Source organism: Trachypithecus francoisi, unplaced genomic scaffold, assembly GCF_009764315.1.
Source record: "Trachypithecus francoisi isolate TF-2019V2 unplaced genomic scaffold, Tfra_2.0 Lachesis_group2, whole genome shotgun sequence".
Taxonomy (NCBI): domain Eukaryota; kingdom Metazoa; phylum Chordata; class Mammalia; order Primates; family Cercopithecidae; genus Trachypithecus; species Trachypithecus francoisi.
Window position 1 is genome coordinate 176,196,684 of NW_022681465.1, and position 22,615 is coordinate 176,219,298.

Here is a 22,615-nt window from a genome sequence, read left to right on the forward strand (position 1 = left end):
AGCCTTTATTTGATATGTGCCTTTTTTAAAAAAACAAAAAAGCAAAAAACTGTAACATTTGAGATTTGAGTAGGTCTTAAGGCAAGAAAAGGCTCTATCGGGCCTAGACATCCGTGCTAGTGACCCTGTGAATTCCAAAAGCGCTGTGGCATCTGCAGAAGCTTGGAGCATCATCTCAAGCCTGTGGTGAGGTCTGTAAGGTTTTAAAGCAAGGCCTTCCCCTTTGAGGCCTTACTGGGCTCTGATGGATTCTGAACAGGGGAAAGGGGTGACCACAGGATCCAGACTATTCACCATGAGCTTTGAGGCCTTACTGGGCTCTGACGGATTCTGAACAGGGGAAAGGGGTGACCACAGGATCCAGACTATTCACCATGAGCTTTGAGTCCTTACTGGGCTCTGACGGATTCTGAACAGGGAAAGGGGTGACCACAGGATCCAGACTATTCACCATGAGTGCTCTCTGCTCTCCCTAGCTATAAAGGTGAGCAGGCGAAGAAACAATCCATTATTAGATGGAAGGGATGTTTATGAGACCGGGGTCTGCCACATCTATCAGGCCATATGGAAAGTTCTCTATGACTAGCTACCTGAGAGGGAAAAAAAACTAAAATTCAGGATAAAGAAGCCTCAACTAGATGCTGCCTTCAAGAAATGCATCTCATCTATAAAGACCCACACAAACTGAAAGTGTAGAAAAAGCTATTTCTTGCAACTGGAAACCAAAAAAACAGCAGGAGTAGCTATACTTAGATAAAATAGACTATGAATCTAAGATCGTAAAAAGAGATAAAGAAGGTCACTACATAATGATAAAGGAATCAATTTAGCAAGAGGATATAACAATTATAAATAGCTATGCAGCCAACATCAGAGCAGAATGCATAAAGCAAACATTAATAGACTTAAAAAGAGAGATAGACTGCAATACAATAATAGTAGGGGACTTTAACAGCCCACTCTCAGTAATGGACATATTATCCAGACAGAAAATCAACAATGAACCAGCAGAGTTAAAGTGCACACCAAATCTAATAGGCCTCTCTGACATTTATAGAACATTTCACCCAACTGCTGCAGAATACACGTTATTTTCATTAAAACATGGGACATTCTCCAAAATAGATTACATCTTAGGTCATAAAACAAGTCTGAACACACTAAAAAAAAAAAAAAAAAAAAAAGAAGTCATATCAGTAATCTTTTCTGAACATAATGAAATCAAACTAGAAATCAGTAACAAAAGGAACCTCAGAGAATACATGAATACATAGAAATTAAACAAAATGCCCCCAAATTACCAATGGATCAATAAAGAAATTAAGAAGAAAATCAAAACTTTCTTAAAACACATGAAAATGGAAATACAAAATACCAAAATCTGTGAGATCCAGCAAAAGCAGTCCTAAGAGGGAAGTTTACAGTGATAAATGGCTGTATCATAAAAGCAGAAAGAGGCTGAGTGTGGTGGCTCACGCCTGTCAATTCCAGTGCTTTGGGAGGCCAAGGCAGGTGGATTGCCTGAGCCCAAAAATTTGAGACCAGCCTGGGCAATAAGGCAAAATCCCATATCTACAAAAAATACAAAAAATTAGCTGTAGTCCCAGCTACTCAGGAGGCTGAGATGGGAGAATCATCTAAGCCTGGGAAGTTGAGGCTACAGTGAGTTGTGATCATGCCACTGCACTCCAGTCTGGGCAAAACAAAAACAAAAACAAAAAAAAACAAAAACACAAGGCAGAAATACTTCCATAAACATTATAACAATGAATCTTCAGAAACTAGAAGAGCAAGAACAAACCACATTCAAAATCAGTAGAAGAAACAATGAAGATCACAGCAGAAATAAATGAAATAGATATTAAAAAATACAGAAGATCAAAAAAATAAAAAGATGGGTTTTTTAAAAGATAAACAAAATCGACAAACTTTACCTAAACTAAGAAAAAATGAGAGAAGATACAAATAAATAAAATCAGAAACTAAAAAGGAGACGTAACAATTGAGGCCTCAGAAACAGAAAGAAGGCTGGGCACGGTGGCTCACACCTGTCATCTCAGCACTTTGGGAGGTCGAGGTGGGTGGATCACCTGAGGTCAGGAGTTCGAGGCAAGCCTGGTCAACATGTTGAAAGCCCATCCCTATTGAAAACAAAAACAAAAAATAGCTGGGCATGGTGGCAGGCACCTGCAGTCCCAGGTATTCGGGAGGCCGAGGCAGGAGAATCACTTGAACCCAGGAGGTGGAGGCTGCTGTGAGCTGAGATCAAGCCACTGCACTCCAGCCTGGGTGGAGTAAAACTCCATCTCAAAAAAAAAAAAAAAAATTTAAAAAAAAGAAAGAAATAGAATCATTAGAAACAATTATGAACAACTACATGCCAACAAATTGGAAAACCTAGAAGACGGATAAACTACTCAACACATACAAACTACGTGTCTCTTGCTTCTCAGCACACAGGCGTATGCACATCTCAAATCAGTTAATCAGCATGCACTCACTCCCAATGACAGCCAACAAAGACATTCTAAACATGGTTTGGCTTTGCTCATACAGACCTTGCAATATCTACATTCATCTTTGGCTCATATGTGACCCATCTGTTGATGAAAAATTAATGAAACACAGTGTGTCACATATGCCCATACATTCATTGTAGGATTCAGGCTAGAAGTCATGCTTCTGGGGATGTGTCAGAGGATATGTGGAACAAATTCTGTTGATTCTTCCCCACTTAATAAAGGATTCCATGCCTTGGCTCCCTGGAAAAACATCTGACCAGAAATAGGAAAACGTCTTGATAAGTAAAACAACATGATAAACGAAGATCATTAGCATAATTAAGCTACAGATGTTGGAAAGGAGTGATAGAGAGGCTTTACATACAGGTGTGAGACTACATCAGAGAAATGAGGGATACTTTGATTACCGTGAGGGGCATCAAACCCCAAATCCAGCACATTTGACAGACTGCTAGTTGTTTTCCAAAAGGTAACAGCATTGGCAGGGGAACTTCTTGGATCCCAAAAATGGACTCCTTTAGAACTACTAGGTAAAGGATAACCATGTTTTAAGGTATTTTTTTAACCACTTCCCGAAATGGCAGTTTGTATTACCACTCCTTCCCGCCCCACTTGGAGAAGCAATGCAGTGTAATGTCAAGGGTTTAGACTGAGGATTATAGAATCTGCTGTCTACTCTTGGCTCTGCCAAGAGGGCTACATGACGTGGGACAGGTCATTTGTCCCCTCTGAGCCTCACAAGTGGTTAGAGCACTTCGTATTTATTTCCCTGGTTCTTTCTGGGTCTGTGTTGTTTTCATTCTTTCCTTCTGAATGTTCCCTTAGCTTGTCCTTAACAGCAATCATTCACTCCACCTCCCAGTTGGGGCCAATTCTGCTGTTTGACCTGCAGTTGGAGCCAATGCTGCTTATCCCAGTCAACATTATTGATCAACATTACTGAACAAATAAATGATCACATACATGAACAAATTTTTGACGCTTTCCTTTCAGCATGCTAGACCTCTCAGTAGGCTGTTATTACATTTCAACAAATAGGGGTGTTAAAATTAACTCAAATTGTGCTCAATTAATTAGAACTTATTCAAGACTTTCTATGTGCCAGGCATCAAAATAGGCAAGTGCTTGTAGTGATCTGAGATATATGATCAAGTCCCTGCCCATAAGAAACTTTACCGTGTCTGTGACTTCACACCAACATTTAGTGAGTGCATCAACTGGGGACCAATCAGGAGAAAGAAACCAAACAGTGATTTAAATAAGGGAAGTTTAATATAAAGAATGATTAAGCTGGCTATGCACGGTGGCTCACACTTGTAATTCCAGCGCTTTGGGAGGCCAAGGCGGACAGATCACCTGAGGTCAGGAGTTCAAGACCAGCCTAGCCAACATGGTGAAACCCGTCTCTACTAAAAATACAAAAATTAGCTGGGCAGAGTGGCACATATCTGTAATCCCAGTTACTTGGGAGGCTGAGGCAGGAGAATCACTTGAACCTGGGAGGCAGAGGCTTCAGTGAGCCAAGACCACGCCACTGCACTCCTACCTGGGTGACAGAGTGAGACCCTATCTCAAAAAAAAAAAAAAAAAGATTAAGCTATAATAGAACAGTAACTATAAGATGTAAGAGAACTTTATAATGCTCTATACGGGGCTGAGGGAGAGTGCTCAAAGAAGGATGAAACTGGAAGGGCTCTCCTCAAGGCTATCTTGTTGCAGAAGGTCTACTTGCAGTTCAATGGATGGAAGAGAGGTTTGCTGGCTTGTTCATGCCACAGCTGGTTCACAGTCACTGAGCAAGAAGAAAGCTACTCTCTAGGAAGTACATGAGCCACAGGCAGTGATTGGGTATGCACAAATACACTGGGAATCACTGTTGGGCAGAAGGCTTGGCACTCCTGGTGTCCATGTCAGGAGGGCAAATCTGAGGGGCTGGGTACAAGTGGGTCACAACTGATGAGCAGGTGAGTGGGCATGCAGAGGGACTAGAGGTATTGCTCTGGGCAAGAGGGCTAGAATTTCCAGTGTCTGTGTTGGGAGGGCTACAGGAAGGTGATGACTAGGCTAGGCCAGGGCTGCAAGCTTATCAAGGGACTATGTGCTCTGGCTGGGGCACAGTACCACCAGATGCACTCACACTCATACCAGTGACCAACAGTGCAGCTGCTGGAGCCTACAAGAGAAGTCTCTTTCTCCTGCATTGTCCCTCCAGCACCCTCTACTTAGAAAACTTAATATGGTGCTCACATAAAGGAGGAGAGCTTAAAGGGATTCCAACCATTAACAGCAGAGCAAGTACTCAAGGGAAAATTTGGAGGGGCAAAAATTGATAATTGGCACAGTGAAGTATTAAAAGAGCCTTAAACTAGGGCTTAGATATTCTGAGTTCTAGTCTGAGTTCAGCTGTGTAATCTTAGGCAAGTGACTTAGGTAACTAGGGCTTAGATATTCTGAGTTCTAGTCTGAGTTCAGCTGTGTAATCTTAGGCAAGTGACTTAGGTGTCTTAGTTTTAGTTTGTTCACTTACGAAATGGAAATAACACTTGTTCAATTAACTAAAGAATAATGCAAGGATCAAATGAGAACAAGCATATGAAAGGACTTTATAAACTGTAAAGTGCTACACATTTCCAATGGGTCATTGCTGTGGTAGTTGTATTCAGTATTACACTTACCATCAAGCTGAGTAATGTTTAGTCTAGAATTAAGGCCAAAGAGATGAGCCCCTTATTTCGAATCCCTAGCACCTAGTACACTTACTTAAACAAAATAAAGAGGTTTGTCTTTGTTACCAGAACTACAGTTTAAAAAACTTATTTCTTGATGGACAGTCTCATGAAGGTATTGCTGTGTCTACTCAATCATGATCAACCATAGTCTCTCAAGGGTGGCACACACTCATCTTTCCCCATTTTTCATCTTACCAGAATGCTGCTGGTGGAGTCAGTAGGAAGAGCCTTTTTGCCCCCTGATCAACCTCTACCTGAGGACCTAAGGCAATGTTTTTACTGTAGATCCTGATATGCAAGCAGAACTAGAGCACTCCAGAAGTAACCTCATTTGACTGGCCTATTAGTTAATGGGTAAATACATGTATAAATGAATGAATGACTAAGCAAATAGAGTTACCCGGCCAAGGCCGTGCTCAGCATCCTATTAGAATACAATAATTATAAGGCTATCAAAAACCATTGTTCTTTAAATATAATGCCTTTTCACACACACACATGCATGCACACACACACAGAGCACTACCTCTGTACAGTTTCCTCCATTCCTTCCTCCTTCTTTTCAAATAAATGAAGAAATCCTGAGTATATATACAAAATAACTGTTATTTTGTGTATTTGCAGCATGAAACTCACAGTAGAAAATACCAGGGTTCTGTCTTGGCATCTTGGCCACTGCTCTCTGAGATCTGGAGTCTCTCTCTGTGTGAAGGGTAAGTTCCTGATGGTCTCTGCCTGTCTTGGGACCACTGTTGATTCATGCAGGGAGAGAGCCGAGAACAAGCTGTGGCTGAAGAGGGCAAAATATGACGACATGCTAATTGGTTTGGGAAAGGAACCTCCTGCCATCTGGCTCTCTGCCCCCACAGCAGTGGTCAGGAAGGAGAAGCAGAAAGAGGCAAACAAGCTGAATGGCTCTGAAACATATCGTGGAACATTTCAGACCCCCCCTGCAGGGAACTGAAATGTTGCATGTTCTTTAAAGCTAAATATCACTAATTTAATTTAAATAAATTTTTTTGTACTGCCTATAACACATTTTGTGAATCAAGTTCAGAAGAAAAAAAAAGACACATATAGATTCAGGTATGGTAGTAGTTAATTGTCCAAGGCAGAAACAACTTGGCATTGCAGAATCAGTTTCTTCTGCTTTTGATACACACTGGGATAGGTTAAATACTTCAGGGTGAAAATAACATATGGAAAAAGCCTTTCATTCATTCATTCCCCTGCCTCAAGCACATCTCATGGGTTTCAAATGATGTAAATCATTCCAACTTGTAGATGATCAAATACGTTTAAAAAAGGAGGCACAAAGGTAGCCCTGAAGCCGCTTGGACATCTGTTACTGGAGCACACAAGAGTAACTTGATCCATCAGTTAACATCTCATCCTCTCTTTTTCTTGGTTTCCTACTTAGCTATGTTGCACTGTAAATGCTTAGTCTGGAAAGAGAGGAGCAATGTTTTGTATTGTTCTTTTCCTTCTACAAATGCAGCAAACAGCCAAAAGACAGAGTCAAGCCAGGCTACTAAGGGCATATTCCATACCTCCGCACTTTCCTAGGGAGCTAGACGGGGATGTTCGAGTTCAAGTTCTCACTCAGAAGCATATAGAGGAAAGTGAGTGTAAGGTCAATTTCCACCATGCCAGGAACTGGGAACAGACTCTCAATGGTCCATTGTGGCATGAAGGTAGCCAATGAGCCTTTGAAACTGACCCAGCAATGTCTTCCCTCTGCTTTCAGGGAGGTGAAATTTTTGCTCATTTAGAATGGAGGGTTAGAAGTGTCAAGCAGGTCTTCTTTGGGAGTCAGAGTCACTGATTTCAAAGCCTTCTTCTCTAACTGGAGGGTCACTTGAGAGTTGAAAGGTACGAACGATACCTTTGATATTTTTGCCTATAGCTCTCTGCACGTTTATCACTGAAAAAAAAAAAAGACAGATCTGCTAAGAAGACCTATAAAGGACAGAGGCTGAAATTGTGATTGCATTCATGGAACCTGACTAGAAAATTTCCAAATGCCCAAATCTTAACCTGCCATTCACTCCTGATGCTGACATTTCCAAAAGAGCTACATGTAGAAAGACTGATAGCAACTGGGAACCAAAATGACAATTATCTTTCAGAGCTTGGTAAGGTTGTGTAAGAGCATATGTTCATTCTTAAGGCCTAAGAAAGACAACTCCCTCCCTACCTGCCCCTCTTCCCCACACACCTCAGCTTCTCCTCAAAACCTGGACTCTCTCTATTCCAACCCATGCAGTGGAAGCGAGAGGTGCAAAACAAGCACCACCCAAGGGCATGGTCTTTTTACAGCCGATCTGGTCATCGATGAACACGGCCAACCAATACTTTAACTGACCAAACAGAATGGCAAGTCATTCCTCCCTAAAGGATGTGGGAGAAGCAGAGAGGGCCAATAGGGAAGTAGGCAGAGAGGCAGAAGCATTTCCTCCTCTATAACATATTCACCTTCTTTCCATAAAAATGTTCTATTTGAAATCCTATACAGAGAAGTTTATGAAATTGATTTGGCTTCCTTTAGTAAACCCTAAAGTTAAAACCCTTACAAAAATGATGAAATACGGTTTAAATATTTAATTATAGGAGAATTTTTAACATTTCAAAAAATACAATCCTAGGGAAAGAAAATTTGACCTGTTGTGGCTCTATTTGTTCAAGTAGACTCTTGTAACCCTGGATCTCCTTACATTGACTCTAGAGCTAAATATAAAGATTAATTAAAAGAATTGCCAAAGATTATCTTGGTTACAGGTTTAACTGAAAGAGTAAACTAAAGAAAAGGTATCAAAGAGTAGAAATGCATTTACAGGAATGGCATTAACTTAAGGAAAATGATCCTGGAAAATCAGACGGGAAGAGTGTTTCATGGGAACCAGCACAGAACCACAGCACTGTAAAATCAGGGCCTTTGGGTCAATGCTTATTGAGGGCCTGAAGAAATCATCTCACCGGTGGTGGCCACACTCTACTGGTCCATCAGTTTAGGGCACCTATCAACACGTATGAGCCTGCCAAGCAGGACTTTACAAGATCACTGACCCAACCATAAAAATAAGGTTAACAGCGTATCTAGCAAAGATGGCCACCCTCAGAGTCCTCCAAGCCTGCTGTGTAAGAAATGCCTGTGCTGGATAATTTGCAAGTCCAGAAAGCCGATGCATCCAAACTCAGTTTCTTTTTACTACTCTTTTGTTTGGATGACATAAGGAAAGAACACACTTTGCAGTAAGAACCAAAACTCTGACAAAGAGGGCCTCGAGTTTCAAGGATTCACAGGGCATTCTGCCATAAGGTAGAAAAGTTAGATGTTATAAATCATTACTCTATGATAAGAAACTGATCCCTCACATTGGGCTCTACATCTAAGGGCACAGTCTTAGTTGCATAGGGAAATTTTAAACTAAAATTAAACTAAACTATTACTGAACAGCTTTCTGTGTGGCTCTGTTTATCTTGCCTGCATTCTGTACTATCTATGTCAACTTCTGATTTTTGTCCAGCTGGTACATTTGTGATAAGCTGGAACAATCTGTGCCATGTAAAGGGAGACTTAAAAAAATTTTGTCAGAATTGTCCCACATCAGTGAGGAAAGCCTGTTTGTAGGCAGTGTGTATAGGAGTTTGTGTGTGTCTTTAATCAAGATACTCTTTTCAGCAGGAAATTAAAATCTTCTGGGTAATGAGCTCAGAAAATCTATACACACTGTACCTATATTTCAATATAAGAATGTTGTTGATGTCTCTCTGGAGCACTTCATTTTGACCCTGTCACATAAATCAACTCTGAAATTGCTAGGAATGTAACTGTTTTCAGTCTTTGCAGCATCAGTACCCAGCAGCATGTGTAGGTCAACTTCATGAATACCATAAATCTTTTCACAGCAATGGGAGAACTTGCTCTAGCTTTCTGGAGGGCAGAAATCGGGTCTCTGGTTGGTTATAAGGCTCTTATTCTCATGTTTATCTCCTGGATGATGAATAAAAGGTTCAGTGACCTCAGGAGATACTCCCTAGAAGGGATGTGGCCATTCTCTAATGGAATTACCAAATACCAGCATATCTGGCTAAACCAGTTTGAAACTTACTTTTGCACAACTTTAAGTTTACAATTATTTTAAGAATTTAGATGCTACTGTGCAAATAAATGGAGAGAGCCAAAGGTAGAGAAAAACTATTTACGTACTCAGTTGATTCAGTCAGTATTTCGAAAGCACCCCAATGCTGATAGAACTACTTGCATCAGCATGGAAGAGAGTGAGAAGCTGAACTGCAAAGCAGAGCACATGCTCTAGAATATACAAGTCACCTTTTCTCTAGTCAGCTGGAAATTACAGTGCTCCTCTGCCAAACCATAACCACATTCTTGGGATGGAGAGGAGTGCTGGCGCTTCTAAGGCTGATGTTTAAAGCAGCCTTTTCCAGGGGACAGCAGCTTTTTCCTTCGTCCCCTTAGGTAGTCTGGTTGAAACTGCAGAAGAATTTGACATGTGCACTAGAAGTAGTGCACAAAGGAAACTTAGAAATCTCAGAAGGAAGGAGAGATGAGGAAAGGCCTTGAGAAATCACTACACTCCTTGCCTTACAGCAAGCCTATATTTATTATAGATTAAAAAAACTTTACTATTGACTTTTCCTTTAAAGTTCTGGGTAGAATGCACAGTGTTTTTAATTTTTATTTGCCAATTAAAAAATACAAACACAAGTCAGAAAAAAAATAAATGCAGCTATTAAATTTACTATTAACTGCTTTCCTTTACCTAGGTTTTTTGAAGGAAAAAAATCTTTAAAACTCATTAAAAAATCAGATTCTCATTAAAAGATGCTAAAAATGACTGAACTCTGGTTTCACTAAAGGAACATTATCATATATTCATTATTTTTTCTGCCTTGGAGATTAAAACAGTGTCTCTAAGCCTGTAGCACCTTCTTCCTTACAGATTTATAGGCTGGACTTGCTTCACCTTTCTTGTCTTTGCAGACTATTTCTTTTGAAAGAAAAATCAGTAATTTTCCATTTCAAATAAAACAAAGTAGGCTATGAAAACTGCCATCACTTAGATTTGGATTGTAGGTCTCCATAACAGCTAGTACAACCTTATACTTCAGAGAAAAGCAGAAGAGCTTCAAAAAGACTTCAGGAGTGTGCATGTGGGGAGATGGAAGCAATGATTAAAAATCCTTAAAATTCTCCAAAATTAAAAATGCCATTAAGCTTTACTATGAAATACCTCAAATTAAAGTGTTCCTAATTTTAGCATTAAATGAGGCTGGTCTATTGAGTAGGGCTATTTGCATAATGATGGCAAAAAAAAAAAAAAATTAAAGTTTTAGGGAAGCAAAATTGATCTGAAATTTAAATTCAAATTCCTGAGTAGCTTCTGACTAATGCATCTGAATAAATCAGAACCATCCCAGTCCTCTTACTCAACAGTAGAAAAAGAATTATGGAAAGACTTTGGGGGAAATTTACAATATACTCTTATGGTTTCTCAAAACTTTTGTCTCAGAATAACCACACTGAGGGAGGGAGGTGAATATAGGTTCCTAATAGCACTGAGAATTTAGCCTAAAGTTGCAGGCTGTAAGCACAAAGGTTTTGTTTTGTTTTTTAAAGTTTCCCATTTCCTCTTGAACATTTATATGTATTTTGCCATAAATTGTTAATCTCCATTTTAAAATATGTTTTACATCACTGTAATTACAATAAAATTATGTTGCCACCATATTAGTTAGGCTACAGGCAAAACTGCTGTGTATAGCCTAAACTGATTGCAAATTTAATTACTCAAACAAGATATTTTATTTCTGTCAAGGGCATGGAGACAGTTGTGTTCTATAAGGATATTCAGGGACCCAGGTTCCTTCTATCTTGTTGCTCCCTACCTCTTAAAGCATTAGCATTCTTGTCTGCTCAAAGCTGACTCAGCTCCAAATTTGGGTTTCAGTCACAGAAAGGGGAACACAACTGGGGATGAATGATCACTTCCATTCACAATTCATTAGCGACACTTAGTTCCACGGCTGCAGTAGCTGCAAAAGAGGATGGAAAATGTAATTTCTTCTACCTCTGACAAAAAGTAGAAGTGATGCTATTGAAATATATACAATGTCCATCTTATGACTTTTTGTGTTCCCTACCAACTACCTTATTCTTCTAGGGATGCTCCAGTTTAGAAAGCACAGTACAAAGCAGGGTGCTGCATCCTTTCTTTCTATAAAGGGCCAGGTTTTAGGCTTTGTGGGCCATACGGTCTCTGCTGCAACTACTCAACTCTGTTGTTGTTCAAAAGTAGCTACAGACTACATGTAAACAAATGAACATGGCTGTTGTTTTAGTTATCTATTGCAGCATAACAAATTACTACAAAGTTAGAGGTTTAAAACAACAAAGTTTTCATCTCACAATTACCGTGGGCAGAGTTCAAGCATAGTTTATTTGGGTCCTTTGTTTAGAATCTCACAAGGCTGCAATAAGAGTCAGTTGGACTGTGTTCTCATCTAGAAGCTTAACAGGGAAAAAGCCAAAAACAAAACAACAACAACAAAAACTATTTCCAGGTTAATTCAAGGTTGTTTGCAGAATTTACTTCCTTGAGGTTATAAGGCTAAGGGCCTCCATTTCTTGGTGGCTGTTGTTCTCCCTCAGCCCCTAGAGGTCACCCTCAGTTCCTTGCCATGTAGCCCTATCCACAGCCTCTCTTACAACATGGTATTATTTCTTCAATGCAAAGAAGAGAGAAAGTCTCAAGAGTGAGTCTGGTAGCAAGACAGCTGTGTTTCAATAACATTTTATTTACAAAGACAAGCAGTAGGCCATGTCCATCATTTGCTGACCCTTGGTATAATGAATGAAGTGTAGAAGACATTATTCAAGGTAAGAAGAAATCAAAGTTCATTGAGTAGTGAAAAAGTTAGATTTCTCAGAGCCAGAAGGGCCATGTGGAAAGGTACTCAGAAAAAAATATTTTTTTCATTCTGGTCCCATAATACATGTATTATCTCATTTTTTAAATAAAAAATAAAAGCAGAATTGGCATTGTATTAGGATCTGTGATTATAAAATGGAGCTGTTATTAGAATGCCAAATAAGTTTAAAGTGAAGGGGTTTCATAGCAAGCTTTCTACAATGTTGACTCGAATTCAACTTCACCTGGAAAAATTTCAACAGAAAGCCTGCTTATTTTCTTAGTGATTATAAAAATGTCAGCTAATGCTTATTATATGATTGAGATTCAAGGATTATGCTAAATGTTTAACATGAATTTCACTTAATCTTCAAAATATCTTCAAAATAATAACTCGTAATGAGTTATAATAATAGGAATAGTAATCTAAATAACATGAGTTATTTATTTTGAAGATTATATATTATTATATAAGCCTTATTATATAAGCCCTTACACTTAAATACTGAGTTATTGGCTCTCATATTTGCTGATTTTTAAAGAGATTTATTTTTCAATCCTTCTATAGTTATCAACATGACATATCTCAATATGTCCCATCACTCTTCCTAAACCAACATTGATCTCAGGTTATAAAGAATGTTGAGGGTGAAATGTATAGACGGAAGAAGGGGCTGCTGAAGGTGGCTTGAAGCAAGTGAGTTCTCATTCATTGTTTGTGGGAGTACAAATTAATATAATCCTTTGGAGAAACAATTTAGCAATACATATCAAACGCTTTGAAATACATAAATGTATTTTTGAAAATACACAAGAGGTGTGTATATTTGTATTATAAGATGTCTGTTTCTTTGTATGTTGAGATGGGGTTTTGCTCTGTTGCCAATGCTAAAGGGCAGTGGCATGATCATGGCTCACTACAGCCTCAACTGCCTGGGCTCAAGCAGTTCTCCCACCTCAGCCTCCCAAGTAGTTGGGACCACGTGTGTGTGCCACACCTGGCTAATTTATTACTATTATTTTTTGTAGAGACAGGACTTGCTATGTTGCCCATGCTGGTCTCAATCTCCTGGCCTCAAGCAATCTGCCCACCTCAGCCTCCCAAAGTGCTAGTATTACAGACATGAGCCACAGCACCCACCAAATGTTTGCAGTATTAGGTAGGTACTTCCAGGAAGTGAGATGGCAAAAGGGAGCAACTTTGTTTTAATGAGCAACTGTATATATATGTATGAGAAAAGGTATCATTCTGTCACCTAGGCTGAAGTACAGTGGGGTGATAGAATGACTCTGCAGCCTCAACCTTCCAGGCTCAGGTGATCCTCCCACCTCAGCCTCCTGAGCAGCTAAGACTACAGGGATGCACAACCAAGCGTGGATAATTTTTGTATTTTTTAATAGAAATAAGGCTTTGCCATGTCGCCTAGACTGTTCTTAAACTCCTGGGCTCAGGCGATCCTCCTGCCTCAGCCTCCCAAAGTGCTGGGATTACAGGCATGAGCCACCAAACCTGGCCTCATTTTTTATAATGAAAATTCTATTAAAGATAAAAATAGAAAATAAATCTTCATACTTTTGACACAGCAACTCTACTTCTAGGAATCTATACTAAATATCACGAGAGATGTGGTCTAGGGTTTATGTATAATTATATTTATCAGTGAGTTCCTTATGTTAAAAAATTAGAACAAATGTGCCAAAATTTGGATAATGCAATTATTTCGAGACATATAAAGTATATAAAGTATAGATCATTCAAGTGATAAAATATTTAATATACATTAAAATTAAGTTTGCGCAATAAGGCTATGAAAAATGCTCATGCTGTAAGGGTATCTAAAGCAAAGTATGAAACACAATTGATGGCATTACTTCAGTTTGTTAGGAAAGAAGAAAAAATGAACAAGAAAGATAAATGGATACAAAAAAAACTGCAATAAATCTATCAAACTATCATTAATGGCCATTTTTGGATAATAGGATTTGATAAGTTTAGATTAGTTATTTATGATTTTTTGGTATTTCCTAAATAAAAATAATTGTAATAATTTATATAATTAGGGAAGAATTACAAATATAGATTGTAATAGATATAAAAATTAGTTCCTCTTGCTAACAAGCAATTCTATGTCTATTCAATCCTCATGTCACACACTCGTGAAAGACATACAGTAAATCTACTTGCCAAGATTGCAGTTCCAGGCCCCATTAATCTCCTCATTCACCTTATTTTTATAAAAAAGTAACATGCACTTAATACTCTTTAGAAATGCCACGTGTTCTTTGACTTGTGCATCATAACAACAGTAATGTTTTAAGAAAGAAATAAAGTTATCTTCAACTACATATTTCAGAAATAATTATCTTCTTAGTTGGCGTCAGACCTTCTACTTGCCCTTTATTTAGTGCCTCTGAGTCAGACTTTGTTGAACCAGACTAATGGGAAGAACACTATTTGCCATATTTTTGCATAGGTTTCAAGATATTTCTTTTAGGGAGCATGTAACGAACTACTTTCAGAAAACTTCATTTCTAACCATCATATTTAACTTGGATACCTACATGGAGAATTCAGTTTGGCCACTAAACCAATGAAAACTTCTGTTTATCTATATGGCTACTGTCAGGAAGGCCTATCAAATGTAACTTGGGATGATGTATATTTATACGTACATGAGAAAAAGTCTGAAAGAATGTTTACCAAAATGTTGATAGTACCTCTAGGACTTCAGGTGTTTACCTCTGAGAACTGGCAAAACAGAGCATAAAAGAGTAGGAGAGATCCTACAAGCCACATTACATTATAAACATGCCTTCCAGATATTCTACCAATGAAAGTTTGAGTTTAAAAACTTTTAAAATGAATCAACTATGGAAAACTGTAATAGTTGTATTCTGAAATAATCCAAACTCTCAATTCTTCTAAGCAACAGCTTACAAATAGATATACAAACAAATGTGGGTATAAATTCCATATACTGAATATTTGAGAGATATTTAACAGCTGTATTTCCCAGATATTTCAAATAAGAAATGTGCTTCAATTTCAACGACTTTGGTTATTTAAATATAGGACATTTCTGAAATCAAATTTCTTCATGTGAAGAAAGTCATGTTTGATTCTCTTTTTGAGAACAATATAGATATTTCATTCATAAAAAAATTCAAGTTTTTTAAAACAAATGTATGTAAATGTACTCATTTACAAACATTCATGGCATAAAATATACTATAAATGTATAAAATAAAAGTACACTTCAACCAATCCTAAGACACAAAAATTTTATTAACAGAAATCAACATATTTATAGAAAGAGAATATAAAAGGTATCTGATTTGAATAATGGTGCCCATTTAGCACTCATTACGATTATTTTATTCAAGATCTGATTCTGTCTCCCAAACTATAAAGTGAATCATTATTAATTTGCAGCATAAAGAAAAACACACAAAAACCTGGACTATTATTAAATCATTAAACTCAGAGAGAAACTGAAGTTGACAGAGAAGCTCAGACTGGAATTAACTGATACCATACTACTCACTATTTTACATTTCTTTCCTCTATTATTTCTGAAGCAAAATATACTCACCATATTCAAATAAAAATGCCATAGTGTATTTGATTGTAAAGTATGTGGCTACTTTCTTAATTTTATTCATCTAATTACCACAGTTCTGTATTCTACTAAGGTACATATCTTATCTTGTATCCATGGACCCTCCTTGATACATTACGGTATCATCAAGCAAGTTTTAAAAACTAAGCAGGACAGGCAAGAAAGCAACACTATGACAGTAAAAAAAATATGGTATTCACTTTTGTTTCCTTTAAAGCGAAAGTCTTCTTAATAATTATTGTTGGCTGACAGAACTAAAGAAAGTATATTAGAACCTCAGTACTCTTAATAATGATCTCTCTTGGTTGTTATTTGTCTAAGAAGTGATAAACCATATAATTTACAGAAAGCAAGCCACTGAATCCTTCAGAAAACACAACCTGGCAATGTATCTTCAATGCAAAATAATGAGGTGGCAGGAGCATGACGAAAAAAACAGTCTTCGAAAACATCATGTAAGGGAGTCCAGTTGTGCTTGTATAGTCTCTAGCTATTTACAAAGACAAAAAAAAAAAAGAGACATTAGTGAAGTGAACGAAACTCATCAATTGTTATTTAGACACATGCAAATAGAAAGGAAAAAATGGCACTGGTAACTATGAATATTAAATCCATTCACATAGCAATAAAATTACCAGTTAGAATATTTTTCTTTTTCTGTGAAGATATTAGAATTTGTGCTTGAAAATTTAAGTTTTCAAATTTTCAAAGAAAGAAGATTTCTTAATACTGTTAAGTGTCTTCAGCTGTTTCATTTTAAATTATCACTACATAATTTTGTTTTTAACGAGACATGGGGTTTTATTGGAGGCTTATGTACGAGGGAGTGAGTACAGTGGTGGTGGGCTGAACAGGATAACCACACGCATGGTCCAGTGGCAGTGGGCTGGGCAGAAGAACTGCCTACTTTATAAGATTTTAAAGTTGGGGGTGGAGGGAGTATATTTTCCTGGATTACAAAATCAGTCTTCAGAAAGAAACATGAAATATGCTCACAGAGAAATCTCTAAAGGCATGTTTCCCTTTACCTTTGGGCCCAGAAATTAAAGTGTTTGACATATATATTTAAAGTGTCAGTGTGGCTACGAATCACAAAGTCATTATTTAATGTTTTATATTAAAGCAACAATCCTATTGCTTTAATTCAAACGATTTTCCTTTTCTTCCTGGTTGAGTTTTTCAGATTCTCTTCATTTCTCCTATACTTCCCCCTGTGAAATATAAGGTGCTTATAAGGGAAGCTTAAAGAACTTAGTTCCATAATAGGACATTTAAAAATAAGAATTCATAAAATGAAAACAAAATATTATGAAAAAAACCTCACATATTAGAAAATTATTTTAAAAATATAGACCTTGTTATAGAAATCAAACAACTCCTTGTGACTGAATTCCACAAGAACTTTCTCCAGGCTCTGTAAGGAAGAAAAACAACAAAAAGAATGTAGCTGCACACAATTTACATCACATTTTTTCTCTCCAGCTAATCTTAGACTATGACATAAGATTGTCCTCTGAGTGGTTTTTAAAAATGCTTACCTGCTCTACTCAACCCCATGATTCTTAGAACTCAAAAACGCGTTAATCACACTCTACTTTAGCAAAAGGTTTCAACTCTACAGAGACATCTGTCCTTCAAGTTGACTCTACGAAGGTTAATAAAACATATGCCAGTAACAGAACAACTTCATTATCTAATTTTTTTCAAGACAGAGATAACACATGAGATTATATTTCATCTTTCTCAGCAGTCTGTTTGAAATCTAGTAAATACCATTACACAAAGACACTGGAGGCAGGATATCTGATTGAACTCATCCAGCCATTAATGCCTCACGTCAGCACAGCTACTGCCTCCAAGCACTAATATTGCAGTTGTGATCTCAACATGCTGAGGGTTACCTTCTTTAATGTACAGACTCAGCAAAAGTTCGCAATTAACACAACAGTTTCAAAGCCAGGACTTAAACACTCTCTTTCCTTTTACTTCACATGCATTAGAGAATCCTTTATGGGTGCTACAGATGCTAAGTAATATTGTATATGTATGTATGATGCTGTAGTAAAGTATGATATTAAACTAAACCCAACTCAACTCAATCCAACCTACTTTTGGTTGACTCCATACACTGAGGAAACAATTCAAACAAGTTGCTTAAGACTGCTCAAATGTATTTATTTTATTCAAGGTCCCTCTGAAGAAGTGAAAATTAATGAGGAGACAATGCCAAGAATATGCTAACTGCTCTGATCACACTGCTGCAATCACATGATATAAAATGGGCATCATGAACTAAAGAAGTAGAAAATTGATGCAAAATTGAGCCACATAATTAATTGTTTATGGTCATTTCCAACATACTATTTATTCTAGTTCCCAGTTCCTATGTTCACTTTTGTTTATCTGTTTTAATGATTTTCATTTCTATTTACAAAGCCGACATTTCAAACCAAATTATCTCTAACTAATTCCAGAAGAGTCAATGGGACTATGTTCAGAAAATGTATCTCACTTTTCATGAAGCTAAGTGTACAGGATCAAATTTCCATACTTCTAAGTACTTCAGCTTTAAAATGGATAAAGAAGTACATCTGCTTTAAAACCTCTTCCCTTAAGAATATAAAATCATGAAGTTTTTATACTATATTAGAAAAATTCATTGGCTGTCACACATCATTAAAGCTCCAAAGATTTAATCAGCATCATCTATACACACTATATGTCCTCCTAGCAGATAAGGAAGGATGATACCCTAAATTTCTGAGAAAAGCAAGACAAGTTCATTACTCTCACCTCCATCCAAAAAGCTAGGAGAGAATGAAGGCTGAATCAGTGTGTAAACAACTGATTTGATGTACCCCTAAAGGTAGCAGTCAAGCCACGTTCCTGTTTTCTGTATTTTGCTTTGCTTTGTTTTAAGGTGGTGTTTCCTAAAATGTTACATTGATGAAGGAGAATAAATTTAAATTCGAAAACACACTTCTTAAAAGAACAATAGCTATCGTGGTAGACTAGAAAGCTAGAGGACCTCTTTCCACCACTAGATAGCAAGTTAACAATATATGAATCAGAACACCCTTGTGAGAACTTGAGAGACCAGTTGAGAAGCTACAGCACCCATGTCATTACAAAACCAAGAAGAAATTCCAATGAACGTGGTAGGAAATTAATTCCACAGTGTTCAGTGTATCCATGCGGATATCCTCTCCCATGTGGAACAGTTGGAGCAACCAAGAAGAACCCTCCAACCCCCATGCCAGAGCTCTTCCCTCAGGACAGAAACAAAAGAATGAACCACACATCCAACATTCTGGCTTTCTGGGGGATTCCCAAGGAACCGGTTTCTGTATCACTTAAAGAAGGGCACTCTCAGGCCCAGCACCAGCGTTTGGAAGGCACTGAAAACAGAGGTGAGAGGCATATTAGAGCCGCAGTTCCACAGGCAGGCGCCAGAGGGAGTAAGATATCAGAAAACATTTGAGAGGCGCTAGAACTCCCAGCTGGGCTGATTAGTGAAGGGCTTTCCCTGCGCAAGGTCAGTATGCAAAGACTGGAGGAGGTAGTTGTTTTTCAAAATGCCCAGCAAAAATCACAAAGCATACAAAGCAATAGGGAAATATACCCTAATCAAAGGAACAAAATAAAACTCTGGAAACTTACCCTGAAGAAACAAAGGTCTATGAGTTACCTGACAGGGAATTTAAAATAACTATTATAGGGATGTTTAATGAGCTAAAAGAGGGCTGGGAGCAGTAGCTCACATCTGTAATCCCAGTACTTTGGGAGGCCAAGGCAGGTGGATCACCTGAGGTCAGGAGTTCGAGACCAGTCTGGCCAACATGGTGAAAACCCTCTACTAAAAATACAAAAATTAGCCAGGCCTGGTGGCATGCACCTTTAATCCCAGCTACTCGGGAGGCTGAGGCAGGAGAATCACTTGAACCCAGGAGGCAGAGGTTGCAGTGAGCCAAGATCGCGCCACTGCACTCCAACCTGGGTGGTAAAGTGAGACTGTCTCAAAACGACAGAGAGAGAATACAGACTATTGAAAACAATCAGGAAAATGATACATGAACATAAACACAGAAACTATAAAAAAGAACCAAACAGAAATCCTGGAGCTGAAAAATACAATAACTGAATGGAAAAAGTTATTAGAGGTATTCAATGACAGTCTTAGGCAGAATGAAGAATCAGTGAACTTGCAGACAAGTTATCTGAAATCACTGAGCAGAGGAGAAAAAAGAAAGAAGAAATGTGAAGTGATGCTAAGGGATTTAGGACAGTATCAAGCAGGTCCATATATGCATGATGGGTATTCCAGAATGGAAAGTAAGAGAAAAAACATAAGAGAGCTTATCTGAAGAAAAAATGGCTGAAAACTTCCCCCATCAGTGGACAGAAATGTACATACAGATCAAGAAATTCAAAGAACTTCAACTAGGAAAATCCAAAGATAACCACACTAAGACACATTATAGTCAAACTGTGTAAAGTCAAAGACAGAAACTTAAGAGCAGCAAGAGAAACGTGATTTATCACATATGAGGGAGCTTCCATAATATTATCAGCAAATTTCTCAGCAGAAACTTTGAAGGCCAGAAAGGAGTAGGATGATATACTCAAAGTGCTGAAAGGAAACAAAAACAAAAACAAAAAAACTATTAATCAGGAATACTGTATCTGGCAAAACAGTTCTTCAAAAGTGAAGAAGAAATTAATATTTTCCCAGATGAAGACAAGCCACGGGAGTTCATTACCTGAAGCTACTCTACACAAAATGCTAAAGGAAGTCCTTTAAGTTGAAATGAAAGGACAGCAGGCAAAAACACAAAGATGTATAAAAATATAAGTGTCTCTAATAAAGGTAAATACATGGAAAAATATAGTAATAGGTACTACTGTAAATTTAGTGTATGAAATTTAAATGAAAAAAAAACCCAAAACAAAACAAAAACCCATAAATCTATGTTAATGTATATATAATATATAGAAACGTAATTTGTAACATCTATAACAAATGGAGAAGTGGAGCAGTAAAGGAGAAAGTTTTTGTATGTGATTAAAGTTAGGTTGTTATCAGTTTGAAATAGAATGCTATAACTTTGAGATGTTTTATGGATTTACAATGGTAACCACAAAGTAAATATCTATAGAATACACACAAAAGGAAGTGAGAAGGGAATGAAAGCATATACCACCAGAAAAAAAATCAATGAAACGCAAAGGAAGGCAATGAGAGAGGAAGGGAACATAGACAGCAACTAACAAAACGGCAGTAAGTCCTTGCGCATCAGTAATTATTTCAAATGTAAACAGATTCAACTCCCCAATCAAAAGACATAGGCTGGTTGACTGGATAAAATAACAGAATCTAACTATACACTGTCTATAAGAGACACACTTTAGATCTAGCAATACACATAGGCTGAAAGTGAAAGGATGCAAAAAAAAAATTCCATGTAAATGATAACAAAAGAGCAGAAGTGGCTACACTAAAATCAGACAAAATATACTTTAAATAAAAAACCATTACAAGAGACAAAGAAATACATTACGTAATAATAAAAAGGTCAATTTACCAGGAAAATATAACAATTTTAAGTATTTATGTACCAAACCTCATAGCTTTGGTGCATAAATACAGTAACTTCTCACTTAATGTTGTCATAGGTTTTTGAAAACCGTAACTTTAAGTACAATGACAAACAACAAAGTCATTTTTCCCCCACCATTATGATAAAAGGACATTGAACAAAATGACATTATTTAAAAGCCTGCTGTACACTGTTTTGCTTAAAGATGCAGTTTCCAAGAACCTATCACAATGTTATATGAGGACTTACTGTATTTCTATGAATCTAAATATATGGAACAAACTTTGGCAGGATTGAAGAAATTGGCAACAACACAATAAATAGTAGGAGACTTCAATATTCCACTTTCAACAATGAACAGAAGTATACAGAAAATCAATAAGGAAACAAGATTTAAAAAACCCTATAGACCAATGAGACCTAACAGACATATACAGAACACTCCAATCAAAAATAGCAGAATATATATTGTTGAGTACTCATGGAACATTCTCTGGGATAAGACCATGCATTGGGCCACAAAACAAATCTTAAATTCCAGAAGTCTGAAGTCAAACAAAGTATCTTTTCTGATTACAGTGGAATACAACTAGAAACCAGTAGCCCAAGGAAAACTGGGAAATCTACAAATATGTGGAAATTAAACACATTCTCATACAATCAATGGGTCAAATAAGTCATAAGGGGAACTGGAACTGGGAAATACCTTAAGACAAATCAAAGTGAAAACACAGCATGCCAAAATTTTGGGATGGAATGAAACTACTGTTAAAGGGTTAAGTTTATAGCTGTTAAATGTATAATGTAAAAAATACATATATATATATCTCAAGTTAACAACCTAACTTTACACCCAAGAAACTAGGGGGAAAAAAAAAAAACCTAAGGTCAAAGTGAGCAGGAAGAAGAAAATAATATAGACTATAACAGATAAATGACATAGAAAATCAAAAAACAATATAAAAATTCAAAGAAATTAAGAGTTAATTTTTTAAAAAGATCAACAAAATTTACAAACCCTTAACTAGACTAATTAAGAAAAAAAGAGAGAAGACCCAAATAACTAACATTAAAAATAAAAGACAGGACATTGTAACAGATGCCATAGAAATAAAAAAGTGTTATAAAAGAACACTATGAACAACTGTTTGCTAACAAGTTGAATAACCTAGACAAAATGGATAAATTCCTACAACCAACCTACTAAGACTAAAT

At 37.2% G+C, this 22,615-nt stretch overlaps 2 protein-coding genes across 5 annotated transcripts in view; both read right to left on the bottom strand.

The window, feature by feature from the left end:
- Window positions 1–13,014, bottom strand: part of LOC117065987 — a 118,921-nt gene extending 105,907 nt beyond the window's left edge. For both annotated transcript variants that reach the window (XR_004430123.1, XM_033181484.1), the window contains exons 1-2: window positions 11,162–13,014; window positions 5,888–6,041 (exon numbers count right to left, since the gene is read on the bottom strand). Coding sequence is in view for 1 of the 2 variants with exons in the window: in XM_033181484.1 (XP_033037375.1) it covers window positions 5,888–6,012 (125 nt within the window). In the remaining variant the exon portion in view is untranslated. The remainder of the gene's footprint in view (window positions 1–5,887; window positions 6,042–11,161) is intronic.
- A 2,434-nt stretch (window positions 13,015–15,448) lies between these two features.
- Window positions 15,449–22,615, bottom strand: part of COMMD10 (COMM domain containing 10) — a 233,015-nt gene continuing 225,848 nt past the window's right edge. For 2 of the 3 annotated variants that reach the window (XM_033181489.1, XM_033181486.1), the window contains exons 6-7: window positions 17,158–17,217; window positions 15,449–16,293 (exon numbers count right to left, since the gene is read on the bottom strand). In XM_033181489.1, coding sequence (XP_033037380.1) covers window positions 16,255–16,293; window positions 17,158–17,217 — 99 coding nt within the window. In that variant the 3' untranslated portion in view covers window positions 15,449–16,254. The remainder of the gene's footprint in view (window positions 16,294–17,157; window positions 17,218–22,615) is intronic. The other variant, XM_033181487.1, reaches the window with a different exon arrangement.